Genomic DNA, 15,280 nt, shown 5'->3' with positions numbered 1-15,280 from the left:
AAGCACTATTGGTAGCCAGACAGTCCGTAGGGGAGCTGGAAAGGTGGATGTTGCTGAACACACGGAGTTCTGGACGGTAGTCCGGGTGACGAGGCTCAGGGTCCAAGGCCGGGTTGAAGGGTCAGGCGGGATCCGGAACCTGCTGAGCGATGGGACGGGTCACCCAACGGAGCCAGGGACTGGAGACTGGCGGAGCTGCAGAGATGGTGGAACATCCGCCGAAGTCACCGTCAGGGTACTGGCACAGACGTGGTTCGGAGCGGCTGGCGTGGCAGGACAGGCTCTGCGAGACAGACAGGGTTAATACAGGGCAAAGCAATACGGGGACCTGAACTCCTAGCTTACTAAACACGTAGAACAGGCCCCGCCCACCAGGAAGGAGAATCCTAATATACCCTGTACCTGTCTATCCAATTTCCTGTTTGAAGGTGCTGGCCCTTTAAGAAAGGGTCAATGACCGCGCGCGCGCGCCCTAATGCGCATGCGCGAGGCCCGTGTGCCAGAAGCCAGTCCAGGGAGCGGTGCAGAGGAAGCAGGGGTGCCCGGCAGGGTGTCCCACGTCGCTGAGGAGCGCCGGGAGCGGGGAGCTGGACGCATGGAGGGCGCAGGCGAGGAAGAGGAGACCGGGACCGCAGTGGTGAGTCGGGAACGCCGCCGGGAAGTGGGGAGCGGGCCACGGGGACCGGAGAGCGGGGCACGGGGACCGGGAAGCGTGACAACTGTATACAGGGAGCTGTGTGGGAGCTCATGCTGTTTACAGGGGGGCTGTGTGGGCTCATATGGTATATAGGGGGATGTCAGCATTCTTAATTCTGCTCATTATTAAGTGATACAATAGATATAAATATAAAGTAATAATTATAATTAATATGTTAGCATCAATATTGAGTAGAGTTAATTTCAGCCTATTGGTTCGTCCCTCCACACCAGTCACGGTCTCTCATGTGGCCCCTCTGGAAAATGAATTGCCCACCACTGGTGTAGATGGATCACCAGTCTCTTGGCTCCTCAACACTCTGCAGAATGAAAGACCTATGGTTATGTGATTGTGATGTCACCAAAAGTCCTTCTACCCTGTTAATCTTGGAGGCTACACTAATAATAAAGGACAATTCTTACCATTGAAATCTCTATTTTTTAAGATTGGTGACCAAGGGACAAACCAGCCCACCAACCCTGCAGATGTATAGGGTCTAAAAGGGGCCCTGTGGATGATGGAGCCCCTGGGCAAATACCAGGCTTGCCATGGACTAGTGAGAGCAATGGACTTCCTATGGCACCAACTTTTCATTGGTGATTCGGAGAAGTGACCTCAAGAAAAATCCTTCTGGTGGTGACTACTCTGGATCATCGATGAATGGAACATCTACTGGCCATTGTAGGGACCTCTACTGGCTGCCAACTTCTCTTTGTTGGTTCAGAGTAGTCATCTACTTTAAATCACGATAAATAGAACCAGACTATGTATCTACTGGTCATGCTTGGTAATAATGAGAGCACTGAACCTCCATTGGCTACCAACTTCTCTTTGGTGCTTCACAGTAGTCACTTCTTGAGATATCACCTCTAGCGGTTTCAACTCTAGACCACGATGAATGGAACTAGACTTTGTATCTTTTGGTCATGCTCTGTGCTACTGAGCGCACTGGACCTCCATTGGCTGCAAACTTCTCATTGGTGGTTCATAGTCACTTCTTGAGATATCACCTTTAGTGGTGTCTACTCTAGACCATGATGAATGGAACCAGATGTTGCATCTCTTGGTTATGCCAGGTACTAGTGAGAGCACTGGACCTCCATTGACTGCCAACTTCTCAATGGTGGTTAGTTGTCACTTCTTGAGATATCACCTTTAGTTTTGTCTACTCTAGACAAAATGAATGAATGAAACCAGACTTTGCATCTTTTGGTCATGTTCGGCACTAGTGAGAGCACTTCTCATTGGTGTTTCAAAGTAGTCACTTCTTGAGATATCACTTCTGGTGGTTTCTATTCTGGATAGTCAATTAATAGAACCAAACTTTGCATGTTTTCGTCATGCCTGGTAATAGTGAGAGCAATGGACTGTCATTGGCTGCCAACTTCTGATTGGTGCTTCAGCGTAGTCACATCTTGATATATCATCTTCAGTGGTGTCTACTCTAGGCCACGATGAATGAAACCAGACTTTGCATCTTTTGGTTATGTTCGGTACTAGTGAGAGCACTGGACCTCCATTGGCTGCCAACTTCTCATTGGTGTTTCAAAGAAGTCACGTCTTGAGATATCACTTCTGGTGGGTTCTATTCTGGATAACCAATTAATAGAACCAAACTTTGCATGTTTTGGTCATGCCTGGTAATAGTGAGAGCACTGGACTGTCATTGGCTGCCAACTTCTCATCGGTGCTTCAGCGTAGTCACTTCTTGAGATATCTCTTCTGGTGGTTTCTACTGTGGATCACTGATTAATGGAACCGAACTTTGCATGTAGTGGTCATACCCGGGACTAGTCAGAGGACTGGACGTCCAGTGGTTGCTAACTTTTCTTTGGTGGTTCAGAGTAGTCATTTCTTGAGATATCACCTCTGAAGGTGCTTACTCTGGTTCACTGAGGAATAAGACCAGACTTTGCATCTTCTGGTCATGCTTGGCAATAGTGGAAATGTTGGACCTCCATAAGCCACTGGTGATCCAGAATAGTCACTTTCCGAACAGTCACTTCCTGACTGCATGAAGAAACAGATGCTATAAACTGATATATTTGATCCTCTGGTGGAAAGTGACTTCTTCAAAAAATGACCATAACTGGTTAAAAATGTCCCAGTTCTGGTTGTTTTTCCGGATATATCCTCCAAAGTCCACAATGGGGCTTGGGTTTAGCCAGGTATGTGTTTGTGTATGCCTATATGCCATCCTCTTCTCACATGCACCCATCACACACAATGCAGGGTACTGGGCGACATGCCAGTCATGGCTGATTGAGTGCATTAGGCTGGCACAAGCCTTTCCTGTTGATCTGACCCCGAGTGGCATGATGAGAGACGCGTCTCTGATGACTTGTTTATGAGGCTGAATTGTACAAAAAATGATATGTAGAGTGCAAAATATAAAAGGACAAAAAAATATATCCGCCACCTACACATCTACGTTCCCCTGCAGCAAGGATTTCCATCTTGGCATTAGAGACAGTTCTTATAATGTTGAGTAGAGTACAAACTTGGGGATTGAGGTAACAGCCACTTTTTGAGGGGCTCCCTCTACACCCCTTGTAAATTGTGAGACAAAAAAATCTGAACAGATTGGCAGGATAGAAATATACATTTGTTCTTCAGCTTTTTCTGTGAGTGTTTGCTGCGAGAGGGGAGATAGATAAAGGGAGAGCTTCAAAAGTCCAAAATCAGTTCTTTATACGATGCTGTGGAGGAGGGGGTGTTCTATTTAGACATCACACACCCCAATAATCATCGTCACCCATGTCTATATATATATATATATATATGTATATATATATATATATATATATATATATATATATACTGTATATATGAGCATCTACTACATCATATAGCGTATAATCACTGCTCTCTCATTCCAGGTTCCTCATCTTCTCAGCCGGAGGATTCTACTTTTCCATCACTCAGACTCGTGGTGACATCCCTCCCTGCACCCATCTGTCTCATTCTCTTTCCCATCTTTTTATTTATCGTCGCATGTATTTTGGGGGGCAGCTGGTTTTATGTGAAATTTGGGTTGTAATTAAAAAAAAAAAAAAAAAAAAACCTTCACCAATTCTCAAAAATTCCCTTTTCCGTTACTTTTCTTTCTCTGATGCTTGAACTTTGATTTCATAAAAAATAAAAAAAAATTGGACAATAGTAACCATCAGCAAGAAGGCCGGGGGCTGATTTATCCTCACACACTACACTGTGCACAATTATTAGGCAATTATTAGTCAATTAAATTCATTATTTAACAAGTACAGAGCAGCCACGAGTCCAAAAGTATGGATCCCAACCATAGCTGGTCAGTTGCTGCATCTCTGAGCACTGATCACCTTGTACTCCTGTGTCCTGCTCAGTGGTGGTTGGAGTCAGCCTCCTCACCTCAGCCATGTCTCTGAACACTGAAAACCTTGTACTTCTGTATCTTGCTCAGTGGTGGTCAGGTTCAGCCTCCTCACCTCAGCCATGTCTCTGAGCACTGAACACATTGTACTCCTGCTTCTTGCTCAGTGGTGGTCAGGTTCAGCCTCCTCACCTCGGCCGTGTCTCTAAGAACTGAACACCTTGTACTTTTGTGTCTTGCTCAGTGGTGGTCAGGTTCAGCCTCCTCACCTCAGCCATGTCTCAGAACACTGAAAACCTTGTACTTCTGTATCTTGCTCAGTGGTGGTCGGGTTCAGCCTCCTCACCTCAGCCATGTCTCTAAACACTGAACACCTTGTACTTCTGTATCTTGCTCAGTGGTGGTCAGGTTCAGCCTCCTCACCTCAGCCATGTCTCTGAACATTGAACACCTTGTACTTCTGTATCTTGCTCAGTGGTGGTCATGTTCAGCCTCCTCACCTCGGCTGTGTCTCTGAACACTGAAAACTTTGTACTTCTGTATCTTGCTCAGTGGTGGTCATGTTCAGCCTCCTCACCTCGGCTGTATCTCTGAACACTGGACATCTTGTACTTCTGTGTCTTGCTCAGTGGTGGTCATGTTCAGCCTCCTCACCTCAGCCATGTCTCTGAACACTGATCACCTTGTACTTCTGTGTCTTGCTCAGTGGTGGTCGGGTTCAGCCTCCTCACCTCGGCTGTGTCTCTGAGCACTGAACACCTTGTACTCCTGTGTCTTGCTCAGTGGTGGTCAGGTTCAGCCTCCTCACCTCAGCCATGTCTCTGAACACTGAAAACCTTGTACTTCTGTATCTTGCTCAGTGGTGGTCATGTTCAGCCTCCTCACCTCGGCTGTATCTCTGAACACTGGACATCTTGTACTTCTGTGTCTTGCTCAGTGGTGTTCAGGTTCATCTCTTTTTGGAACATTTTGCCTGAGTTAAACAGGATGCCTAATAATTCTTCACCCTGGTAAAGGACGTTGTATTCTGAGGCCATGCCCCCCTCATTACACAAATACACACCACCTGATCTGCTCCATCCAATCAGCATTCAGCTCGGAGGTGGAAAGCTACAGAAAAACGATGATCTGGTGACAACACTCACTGCCTGATAATTCTGTGCACAGTGTAGTCTTCCTCACTGCTGAGCTGTCACACACTATCTGTACAGTTTATTCAGTATTTTAGGGCTTTCTCGATATCTTGGTAATCTGTGAGCTGGGACGTCCCTCACTATCCAGATTCCCCACAAGACAGCTGCTGCATGCCCTGCCTCGGCTTTTATACTGGCTGTGATAGTCCCTTCTGATTGGCTGCTCTTTACCATGTGATCTGATAGCTGTGGGGCTGTATAGGGAAGCTCTGGCAGTTGCACCCCAGCTCATGTGACCCATTGCTAGCAGATGCGATCTTCTGCAAAATGACGGAGTGAAATTGTTCCTCAAAATTTGACACAATTTCAATTTGGTCAAGGAAAGACAGATATTAATAAAAAAGAACAATCAGATGCAGCTAGAGCCGCCATTACCTCCTGGATATCATTTATGCAAGTTTTTTGTTTTCCATCTTTCAGCAAAAAAAAGCCGGTGTGTTGAGGACGGGGCATTGCAGGGGCGCGGGGCCTGGGCTGAGCACTTTTACCTGCTCAATTAGCCTTCATTTTGTTGAGGATTATGCCACATCGCCCTGTCAGGCTCCACACCGGATTACGGAGATTAGGATTAGTGGGATTTTCCTGTACACTTTATTTTATGGCTTTCTGACCTTTTCTGTGACTTTCTTCCCGTTCTTGTGGGTCTGTGAAATCTCTTACATAATTTCTGTCTGCACTGTCCCCTCTTGGCTCTGTCTTGTGCCAATTATTTCTCAAACCCTAAGTGGTGGCTCCGGCCAAGGCGGCGGTGGTGTCTGGAGGGGGCGTCCGTGTAGCCTTTGGCCCTTGTGTCTCAGACAGACGGGGCCCCCGGGGAGTGGTGCACAGCTATATACTCTCTGATCCTCTCCTTGCCTGTCCTCTCTGATCCACTCCTCGCCTGTCCTCTCTGATCCACTCCTCGCCTGTCCTCTCTGATCCACTCCTCGCCTGTCCTCTCTGATCCCCTCCTCGCCTGTCCTCTCTGATCCCCTCCTCGCCTGTCCTCTCTGATCCCCTCCTTGCCTGTCCTCTCTGATCCCCTCCTCGCCTGTCCTCTCTGATCCCCTCCTCGCCTGTCCTCTCTGATCCCCTCCTCGCCTGTCCTCTCTGATCCACTCCTCGCCTGTCCTCTCTGATCCCCTCCTCGCCTGTCCTCTCTGATCCCCTCCTCGCCTGTCCTCTCTGATCCCCTCCTCGCCTGTCCTCTCTGATCCACTCCTCGCCTGTCCTCTCTGATCCCCTCCTCGCCTGTCCTCTCTGATCCCCTCCTCGCCTGTCCTCTCTGATCCCCTCCTCGCCTGTCCTCTCTGATCCACTCCTCGCCTGTCCTCTCTGATCCCCTCCTCGCCTGTCCTCTCTGATCCACTCCTCGCCTGTCGTCTCTGATCCCCTCCTCGCCTGTCCTCTCTGATCCCCTCCTCATCATGTGGATCCAGTTTGCCCCTTTGCACGTTCCCCTGGACCGGAGGCTGCAGACGGCGGCCGTGCTGCAGTGGACCTTCTCCTTCCTGGCTCTGGGTGAGTTCTCCATTATACTTCTGTATTGTGCTGGAGTTACATCCAGAGCTGCAATCACAATTCTTCACTCTGTTGGGGAAACTGTGGAATAGAGCAATGCATTATGGGTACATTAGAGAGTGGCCACTATGGATAGGACAGTGCCCATCCTAATACCCCCGATAACACCAGACGTACTGCCGCTATGTACAGCTCTACTGATAATACCAGGTCCGGCCACAGAGGGCGCTCTCTTCTCACATCTCTGTTTCATCTTTCTTACTCTCTCTTCCTTTCACTTTCATTTTCTCCCTCGCTCATCTCTATCACTCTCTAACTCTCCCTCAGTCTCATCCACTAATATTTACTCTCTCTCTCCCCGATATCATTCCTTTTCCCCTCTTCTCTATCGCTTCTTTTTTCCTCTGTCAATCTTCCTTATCTCTATCCCTCTTTATTCCTTTCTAAATCCTATAAAGACATACATGTTGCCCTCTCTTCACCATTATGTAGTAATGTCCCCCATCCTGTACTAATGTCAGGGCCCCTTCTTAGTATATATGTCCCACATCCTAGTATATATGTCTCCCATCTTGGGCCCATTCTGGTATATATGACTCTTATTCTGGTATATACTGTATGTCCCCCATCCTGGTATATATGTCCCCGTCTTGGTATAAATGTCTCCCATCCTTGTATACATGTCCTCCATCTTGCTATATATGTCTTCCATTCTGGGCCCCTTCCTGATATATCTGTCTCCAGTCCTGGAATAATATATATGTCTCAAACCTTGTCCCATACTGATATATATGTCCCCCTTCCTGGTATATGTCTCACATCCTGGTATACTGTATAAGTCTCCCATTCTGGGCCCCCTCCTCATATATATGTCCAACATACTGAGCCTCTTTCTTGTATATATGTCCCCATCCTATAATATACGGCCTCCATCATGGGCCTATTCCAGGAAAAGATGTCCCTCATCCTGGGCCCCTTCCTGGTATATATGTCCACCCATACTGATATCTATATATGCATCCTCCTAGGCCTTTTTCTGGTATATATTTTCTATTATATATGTTCCCCATCCTTGTATATGTCTCTCATCCTGGAATATATGTCCCCCATCCTGGGCCTCTTCCTGGTATATATGTCCCTCATTCTGGGCCCTTTCCTGGTATATATATCCCCCATCCTGATATCTATGTATACATCATCCTAGTTCCATTTCTGGTATATATTTTCTAGTATATATGTTCCCCATCATTGCATATGTCCCTCATCCTAGAATATATGTCCCCTATCCTGGGCCTTTTCCTAGTATATATGTCCGTCATTCTGGGCCCCTTCCTGGCATACATTTCCCCGATCCTGGGAGCATACTGGTATATACTGTATGTTTCCCATCCTGAGCCCCTTCCTGGTATATGTGTACCCCATCCTGATATATATGCCTTCCATCCTGTGCCCCCCCAGATATATATGTACCCTCCCAGATATATATATATATATATATATATATATATATATATATATATTTCTTATCTCTATCCCTCTTTCTCTCTCTTATGTATCCCTCTTTCTTATCTCTATCCCTCTTTCTCTCTATTTCTTATCTCTATCCTCTCTTTCTCTCTATTCTGTATCGCTTTCTCTCTTTCTTATCTGTAGCCCTCATTCTCTCTTTAGCGCTATCCCTCTTTCTCTCATCTGTATCCCTTTCTCTCTCTTTTGTATCGCTTTCTCTCTTTCTTATCTCTATCCTCTCTTTCTCTCTATTTCTTATTTCTATCCTCTCTTTCTCTCTATTTCTTATCTCTATCCTCTCTTTCTCTCTATTTCTTATCTCTATCCTCTCTTTCTCTCCATTTCTTATCTCTATCCTCTCTTTATCTCCATTTCTTATCTCTATCCTCTCTTTCTCTCCATTTCTTATCTCTATCCTCTCTTTCTCTCTCTTTCTTATCTCTATCCTCTCTTTCTCTCTATTTCTTATCTCTATCCTCTCTTTCTCTCTATTTCTTATCTCTATCCTCTCTTTCTCTCTATTTCTTATCTCTATCCTCTCTTTCTCTCTATTTCTTATCTCTATCCTCTATTTCTCTCCATTTCTTATCTCTATCCTCTCTTTCTCTCTATTTCTTATCTCTATCCTCTCTTTCTCTCTATTTCTTATCTCTATCCTCTCTTTCTCTCTATTTCTTATCTCTATCCTCTCTTTCTCTCTATTTCTTATCTCTATCCCCTCTTTCTTTCTCTCTTATCTTTATCCCTCTTTCTTTATCTCTATCCCTTTCTCTTCTGTATTGCTTTCTCTCTCTTATCTCTATCCCTCTCTCTCTTTTGTATTGCTTTCTCTCTTTATTATCTCTATCCCTCTTTCTTATCTCTATCCCTCTTTCTCTCATCTCTATCCCTTTCTCTCATATTTCTATCTCTTTTTCTCTGTCTTCTCTATCCCTCGTTCTCATAGCTCACTCTCCAGTTTCTCTCTTCTCTCCTCTCATCATTTCCCTCTCATACACAGACTCTCTGTCTCTCACGTTTCCTCTTTCTCCTACCCCTCCTTCTATATCACTCTTTTTCTACTCTTTCTTTTATCTTTCCTCCCGTGTGATCTCTTTTATATCTCTTACATCTTTCTCTCTTACTTTTATCTATTCTTTCTTCCACTCACTCTCTTTTTTCACCTCTAGCCCCATCTTTCTCTGTCTCACTCTTTTTTCTTTCTGTCTTGCTCATTCCCTCTCTCACCTCTATTCCCCTTCATTTCTCACTTTTTCTCTCTCATTTCTATCCCTCGCTCTCTCACTTTCCTTCCTTGCTCTCATCCCTCTTTTTCCCTTCCTGATCTCTCTCTTTTATCCCTCTATCAGTCTCTTGTTCTCGCTTCTCTCATATCTTTTTTTGTCACCTCTATCACTCTCTTTTTTCTCTCACTCGCCCATCACTTTCTTTCCTTTCTATCTCGTATTCCTCCTTCACCTGACACTTCTCTCTCATTATCCCATCTTTCTCTTCCCCTCTCTAATCCCTCTCTTTCCTCTCTGTCTCTTCCGTCTGTCATCTCTCACTTTCTCTCTCATCCCCATTGGTTTCTTTTTCTCATTTCTCTCTCATCCCTCTGTTTTATTTCTCACATTCCTTTCCTCTCTTTCTTTCTTTCTTTCTTTCTTTCTTTCTTTCTTTCTTTCTTTCTTTCTTTCTTTCTTTCTTTCCCATCTTTCTCTCTTTTTCTTCTCTCCCATCACTATTTCTCTCTCTGTTTTCTATCCTACTTTGATTACTCTCTCCTGTCCCTTCCCACTTGTCCACTTGTCTCTTACCCCTCTGTGAGGTCTCTTTTTCTGGCGTAGTACTTGCAGTACCCCTCCTGACCTCACGGAGTGCTGGTAAAGTGCAGTGACCATAATCTGAACCTGGTAGTCTCCTCCAGCCATATTGAACACACTGTTGGGACCCCGGTCTCACATTTGGAAGGGGGCCTCCCTTTGCTCTGTATATGTAGGATGGATGCAGGGGCAGAGGCTGGGCATTGAGCGTCTCCTTATACCTTCTCTCCTGCTTTTCAGCACAGTGCTGTTTGGTCCTCTATGTCCTCCTGGTTTTCTCCCAATATTGGGCCCTGGCTGTCCTCTACTCCGCATGGCTGTATATAGACTGGGACACCCCATCCACCGGCGGCCGGAGGTCGGAGTGGGTGCGGAGCTGGACTGTATGGAAGTATTTTGCCAATTACTTCCCTATCAAAGTGAGTAGGACCAGAGCCAACAAAGACCTACAGTATATGTCTGACTATCTATCTATCTATCTATCTATCTATCTATCTATCTATCCATTCACCCATCCATCCATCCATCCATCCATCCATCTATCTTTACCTCTCTACCATTCCAAGTGTAACTTCCAGTCTGCAGTTTCTATAGTGAATGCTGCTCTGGAGCACAAACTGCTGCCCAGAAAAATTGAAACTCTGATAATAATTTATACACAGGGAATAATTAGCACGTGTCTGACTCCCCTCTCTGCGATCTGTCTTACAGCTGGTCCGGACGGCCCCTCTCGACCCTCAACACAATTACATCTTAGGATTCCACCCTCACGGGGTTCTTGTGGTCGGAGCTTTTGGAAATTTTTGCACTGAAGGAACGGGATTTTCCAGTCTCTTCCCAGGCCTCACTCCTCACCTCCTCATGCTGCCAGCTTGGTTCCGAGTGCCGTTCTTTCGCGAGTATATCATGAGTGGGAGTAAGTAGAGAACCGCAGTCATCCTCTTCCCATATCTGATTCCTGTCCATCTCGAGCTCCTCCGATACTTTCCCCTCTCTTCACCATCTCTTGAGGTTGTGTTTCTACATCTCACCTACCTTTTAGGTCTTGTGTCCTCTGACAAGAAAAGCGCCTCCTACCTCCTCTCTAAGAAGAGTGGCGGACAAGCTCTGGTCATAGCAGTTGGAGGTCCCCCAGAAGCTCTAGATGCAAAACCCGGAGAACTGACCCTACAAATCCTGAAGAGAACTGGTTTCATTAAACTGGCCTTGACCCATGGGTGAGTCACCGAGGCCATTATGGTAGAGAGATGTCCTTCTGTTTTTAGGATGCTCAAACCCCTTGTTTTTCTATACAGGGCTCACCTGGTCCCGGTTTTATCCTTCGGAGAGAACAACCTCTACTATCAGGTCAGCAATCCTCCGGGATCTCGTCTACGAAGCACCCAGGAAAAGCTGCAGAAAATTATGGGACTAGCCATACCCCTGTTCCATGGCCGGGGGGTCTTCCAGTACAGCTTGGGCCTACTTCCCCACAGGAGACCGGTCTATACAGTGGGTAAGTGGAATATTTACATCTCGTTACCAGAAAAGACTCAGATATCCTTGAGATCTTTCCTCATCGCTGCAAAACAACCACAGAGATCCATAGTATGTTGTCCTGGAACCTGCATTTTTTGAGAGGATCTTTAAGGTTTTCACTGGCATTTGTCAGATTATTGTGCCAACCTATGTGTCTCGAAAATATACTGATATATACTGCCAGAGGTTCTCCTGAGATATACTAATTATCATATGTGGCTTTTAGTGCCATTGTCCCAGCATCTTCTAGTCATTTGTCAAGCTAAGCTAAGAGTTGCACTTTCACAAAGGTTGAAGCTTTTCTTAAGGACCTGGCTGGCATGCAACCTCCTCCTGCCCTCTTCATACAGACCCTGTGAATGTTGACTTGTGGGTTAGTGTAATGGGGCAGGTTGATTTAGTTTGTGGTTTGGTCTCCAGTGATTAGACGCTCTGCTCCATATCTCTTCATCGCTTCTCCTTTTTTCAGTTGGGTCCCCTATCCCGGTGATGAAAAACCCTTCTCCGTCTCCTGAGGACATCACATCCCTCCATGCTCTCTACGTAGAGAAGCTGAAGGAACTTTTTGAGACCCATAAAATAAAGTACGGAATTGAAAAAGAGCGTCAACTCGTGCTCCTCTGACGAGGTATTGAAGATCCCGAGATGATATATACAAATTACTGAGCAAGTCTATGAAGGGGAGGTCCTTGGAGAATCCCATTGTCCACTGCAGTAGAAGAAGACTTTCCTTCAGTTAAGATGATGACCATCTGGAACTCAAGAATTCACATTTAGAAGTCTCTCAAGACCTTACGTATGGACATCTTTCACAATGTCTCCTCTGAGTTTCTCAAGACCTCTCTCCAAGACATCTCTCAAGAACTCTTCTCTAGAACTGAAAATTTCTCATCTAGGAGTCTTTCAAGATTTCTCCTCTGAGTTTTTCAAGACCTCTCGTCTAGAAGTCTCACTAATTTTCTTCTAGAACTCAAGACCTCTCTCCAAGAAGTCTCTCAAAAGGTTTACTCTGACTTTCTCAAGACCTCTCTCTGAGGTCTCTCAAGATGTCTCCTCTGAGATTTTGAAGAACTCTCCAAGGAATCTCTCAAGAACTTTTGTCTAGAACGCAATAGCTCTCTTCTAGAAGTCTCTCAAGACCTTACCTTTGAGTTTCTCAAAACCTCTTGTCTTGAAGTCACTCAAGAACTCTTGTCTAGAGCTTAAGAACTCCCTTATAGAATTTTCTTAAGAACTGTTGTCCTGGCAATGTAACATGCAATGCACACCCTAGGAATGGTGTGGTTGCTAGACTGTGACCCAGGAATGGACTGTGCATGATCTGGGCCTGTAAGCTTTTAAGGTCTCGGGCCTCCTACCATAATACCATGACATTTGGGTCAATATGTCCATCATATACAGTATCATTCAAAAGCTTGAATGCTCCAGCTCATGCCTTGGTTTTCTTTGTTCTTATCGAAATGTGCATGTTGTAAATGCAGACTGAAAGCAGCAAAAACACAAAGGAGCACATATTAAAACAAGGGGTAAATACACACCTGTGAAATAAACCTGAATGTGTGTTAGACTGTAGATTCCTCACAGTACCCCCCTTTTACTCTGATCACAGCTTTTCAACCCCTCGGCATTCTCTAAAAGAGCTTCATTAGGTCATCATTTTGAATAGATTCCAATGGATAGGTATTTGTGTTGGTACTCAGCTTCATACAGTGCTGAACCTACTCCACAACTGTTCTAAGCCAGAATATGGCAAGAACCACCCAATGAGGTAACGAGAAATGACCATCCATTGTTATATTAAGACATAGAGGTCAGTCAGTCTGGAAAATTGCTAGAAACTTGAAGTATCCAAATATGTATCAAGATCCTCTCAACTATATAAAGAGGAACAACAGTCCATTAATTCTTAAAGACAAAAGGGTAGGTCAATCCCAACAAATTCTAAAATCTTGAAGGTGTCCACAAGTGCAGTCATGAACACCATTAATGTTATGATAAAACAAGCTTTCATGAGGATCACCCCAGGAAAGGAAGGTCACAAATTACCTTTGCTGCAGAGGATAAGTTCATATTATCTCAACTATGTAAATTGGAACAACAGTCCATTAACTCTTAAAGACAAGAAGATCTGTCAATCCAAAAAATTACTAGAACCTTGAAGATGTCCACAAGTGCAGTCATTAAAACCATTAATTGTTATGAGGAAACAGGTTTTCATGAGGATCACCCCAATAATGAAAGGCCACAAATTACCTTTGCTGCAGAGGATAAGTTCATCAGTTACCAGCCTCAGAAACCACAAATTGACAGCACCTCAGATAACGGCCCTCATAAATGATACACAAACACAGTTTTCTGCATTGACATCCCATCCCATCTGTTTTTTACTCAAAAGGACAATGATGAAAAACATCTGCAGGCCATGTAAGAGCTGTGTGACCAAGAAGGAGAGGGATGGATGCTGTGTCAGAAGACATGGCCTCCATAATCACCTGATTTTAAGTCAACGGAGATGGTTTGGGATGAGTTGGATTGGAGGGTGAAGGTAAAACAGCCAACAAGAGCTCAGCACCTCTGCGAACTCCTTCAAAACTGTTGGAAACCATCTCAGGTGACTGATGAATCTGCTGGAGAGAAGGCCAAGGTGGTGTTAAGCTGTCATCAGAGTAGTAGGGGAGTTACTGTGAGGAACTCAAGGTTTAATACAGATTCTGGCTTATTCCACACGTGCTTCTTTACTCCTAGTTCCCACACGTGTCTCTTTATGGTTTTGCTGCCTTAAGTCTGAATTTACAATGTGCACAATCCAATAAAAAGAAGCAGAATCACTGCAATAACAAGAGTATCCAAACTTTTACCTGGTGCATTACTTAATTTGGGTTAATTATATCGGTATGAGGTGCCCTTATCACTGATTGTGGTGCTCCTCTGATCAGGGGCCCATGGACACTGCTTGGGAGTATAACTAAAGGTGGCGCAGAGGTGCTATTGGCACCAGAAAGCCCAACGGGGGTCCAAAATAAGCTACTAAAGAAGACAAAATCAACTTATTTTTTAATATTTTTTTTACTTAATTCTTGTAAATAAAAGAAAAATCCGATATTTTTCTGTGACGGTGAAAATAAAGTGTCGCATCAGCTATTTTCAGATGTGTTTGAGTATTTTTTGTTTCAGTCAGTTTTTAATTTTACATCTTTTAAGTTTAAATATGTTGTACGGTAGGTGTAATAATAAGAATATTATCAATTGCCTCCAATTAGAAATGTAGTATAGTTTTTCTGATTCACTATGTCGCTATCTCATGTGCAGGACCTTAGGTATCCATGGTTACGAACACCAGCAACTAACTGTCCCTATACAGTATGTGTGATTGTAGCCATAGAAACCTAAGGTCCTGCAATGCCCTGAACATTAGATAAGCGACATAGTGAATCAGAAGAACTATACTACATTCCTAATTTCTATTTGCTGATATTTTTTTATTATTATTATTATTATTATTATTATTTAATCTACATCATATTAGGTTGGGATCTTGGAAGTGTGAATACCCCTTTAAGGGTCCATTTACATTAACCAGTTGGCGGCACAAAACTACGGCGGGTCAGTAAATATCAACGGATCGGGGGACATAACCCGTCTACACAGTCAGACCCTTCTTCAGATAGGCAATGAACAATGTGGAATAGATGGCTCAGGGCACAATGGC

General features: G+C 44.6%; 1 protein-coding gene across 1 annotated transcript; it reads left to right on the top strand.

Moving 5' to 3' along the window:
- Positions 1-6,090: 6,090 nt before the first annotated feature.
- LOC142304365 (2-acylglycerol O-acyltransferase 2-B-like) lies at positions 6,091-14,715 on the top strand. Its single transcript, XM_075346669.1, has 6 exons — positions 6,091-6,739; positions 10,294-10,472; positions 10,765-10,969; positions 11,096-11,270; positions 11,349-11,548; positions 12,041-14,715. The coding sequence occupies exons 1-6, from the start codon at positions 6,646-6,648 to the stop codon at positions 12,193-12,195; spliced, it is 1,008 nt and encodes a 335-aa protein (XP_075202784.1). The 5' UTR covers positions 6,091-6,645; the 3' UTR covers positions 12,196-14,715.
- The last annotated feature ends 565 nt before the right edge of the window (positions 14,716-15,280 follow it).

This window comes from Anomaloglossus baeobatrachus, chromosome 4 (assembly GCF_048569485.1).
Source record: "Anomaloglossus baeobatrachus isolate aAnoBae1 chromosome 4, aAnoBae1.hap1, whole genome shotgun sequence".
Classification (NCBI taxonomy): domain Eukaryota; kingdom Metazoa; phylum Chordata; class Amphibia; order Anura; family Aromobatidae; genus Anomaloglossus; species Anomaloglossus baeobatrachus.
The sequence above is the reverse complement of the archived record's forward strand: the minus strand, read 5'-3'. Positions and strand labels throughout refer to the sequence as shown.

What these genes read in the sequence shown, in the direction of transcription:
- LOC142304365 (XM_075346669.1), top strand. Translation starts at nt 6,646, where the DNA reads ATGTGGATCCAGTTTGCCCCTTTGCACGTTCCCCTGGACCGGAGGCTG. An exon ending in AAACTGGCCTTGACCCATGG is followed by an intron (nt 11,271 to 11,348) that starts GTGAGTCACCGA and finishes TTTTCTATACAG; the next exon opens with GGCTCACCTGGTCCCGGTTT. An exon ending in GAGACCGGTCTATACAGTGG is followed by an intron (nt 11,549 to 12,040) that starts GTAAGTGGAATA and finishes TCCTTTTTTCAG; the next exon opens with TTGGGTCCCCTATCCCGGTG.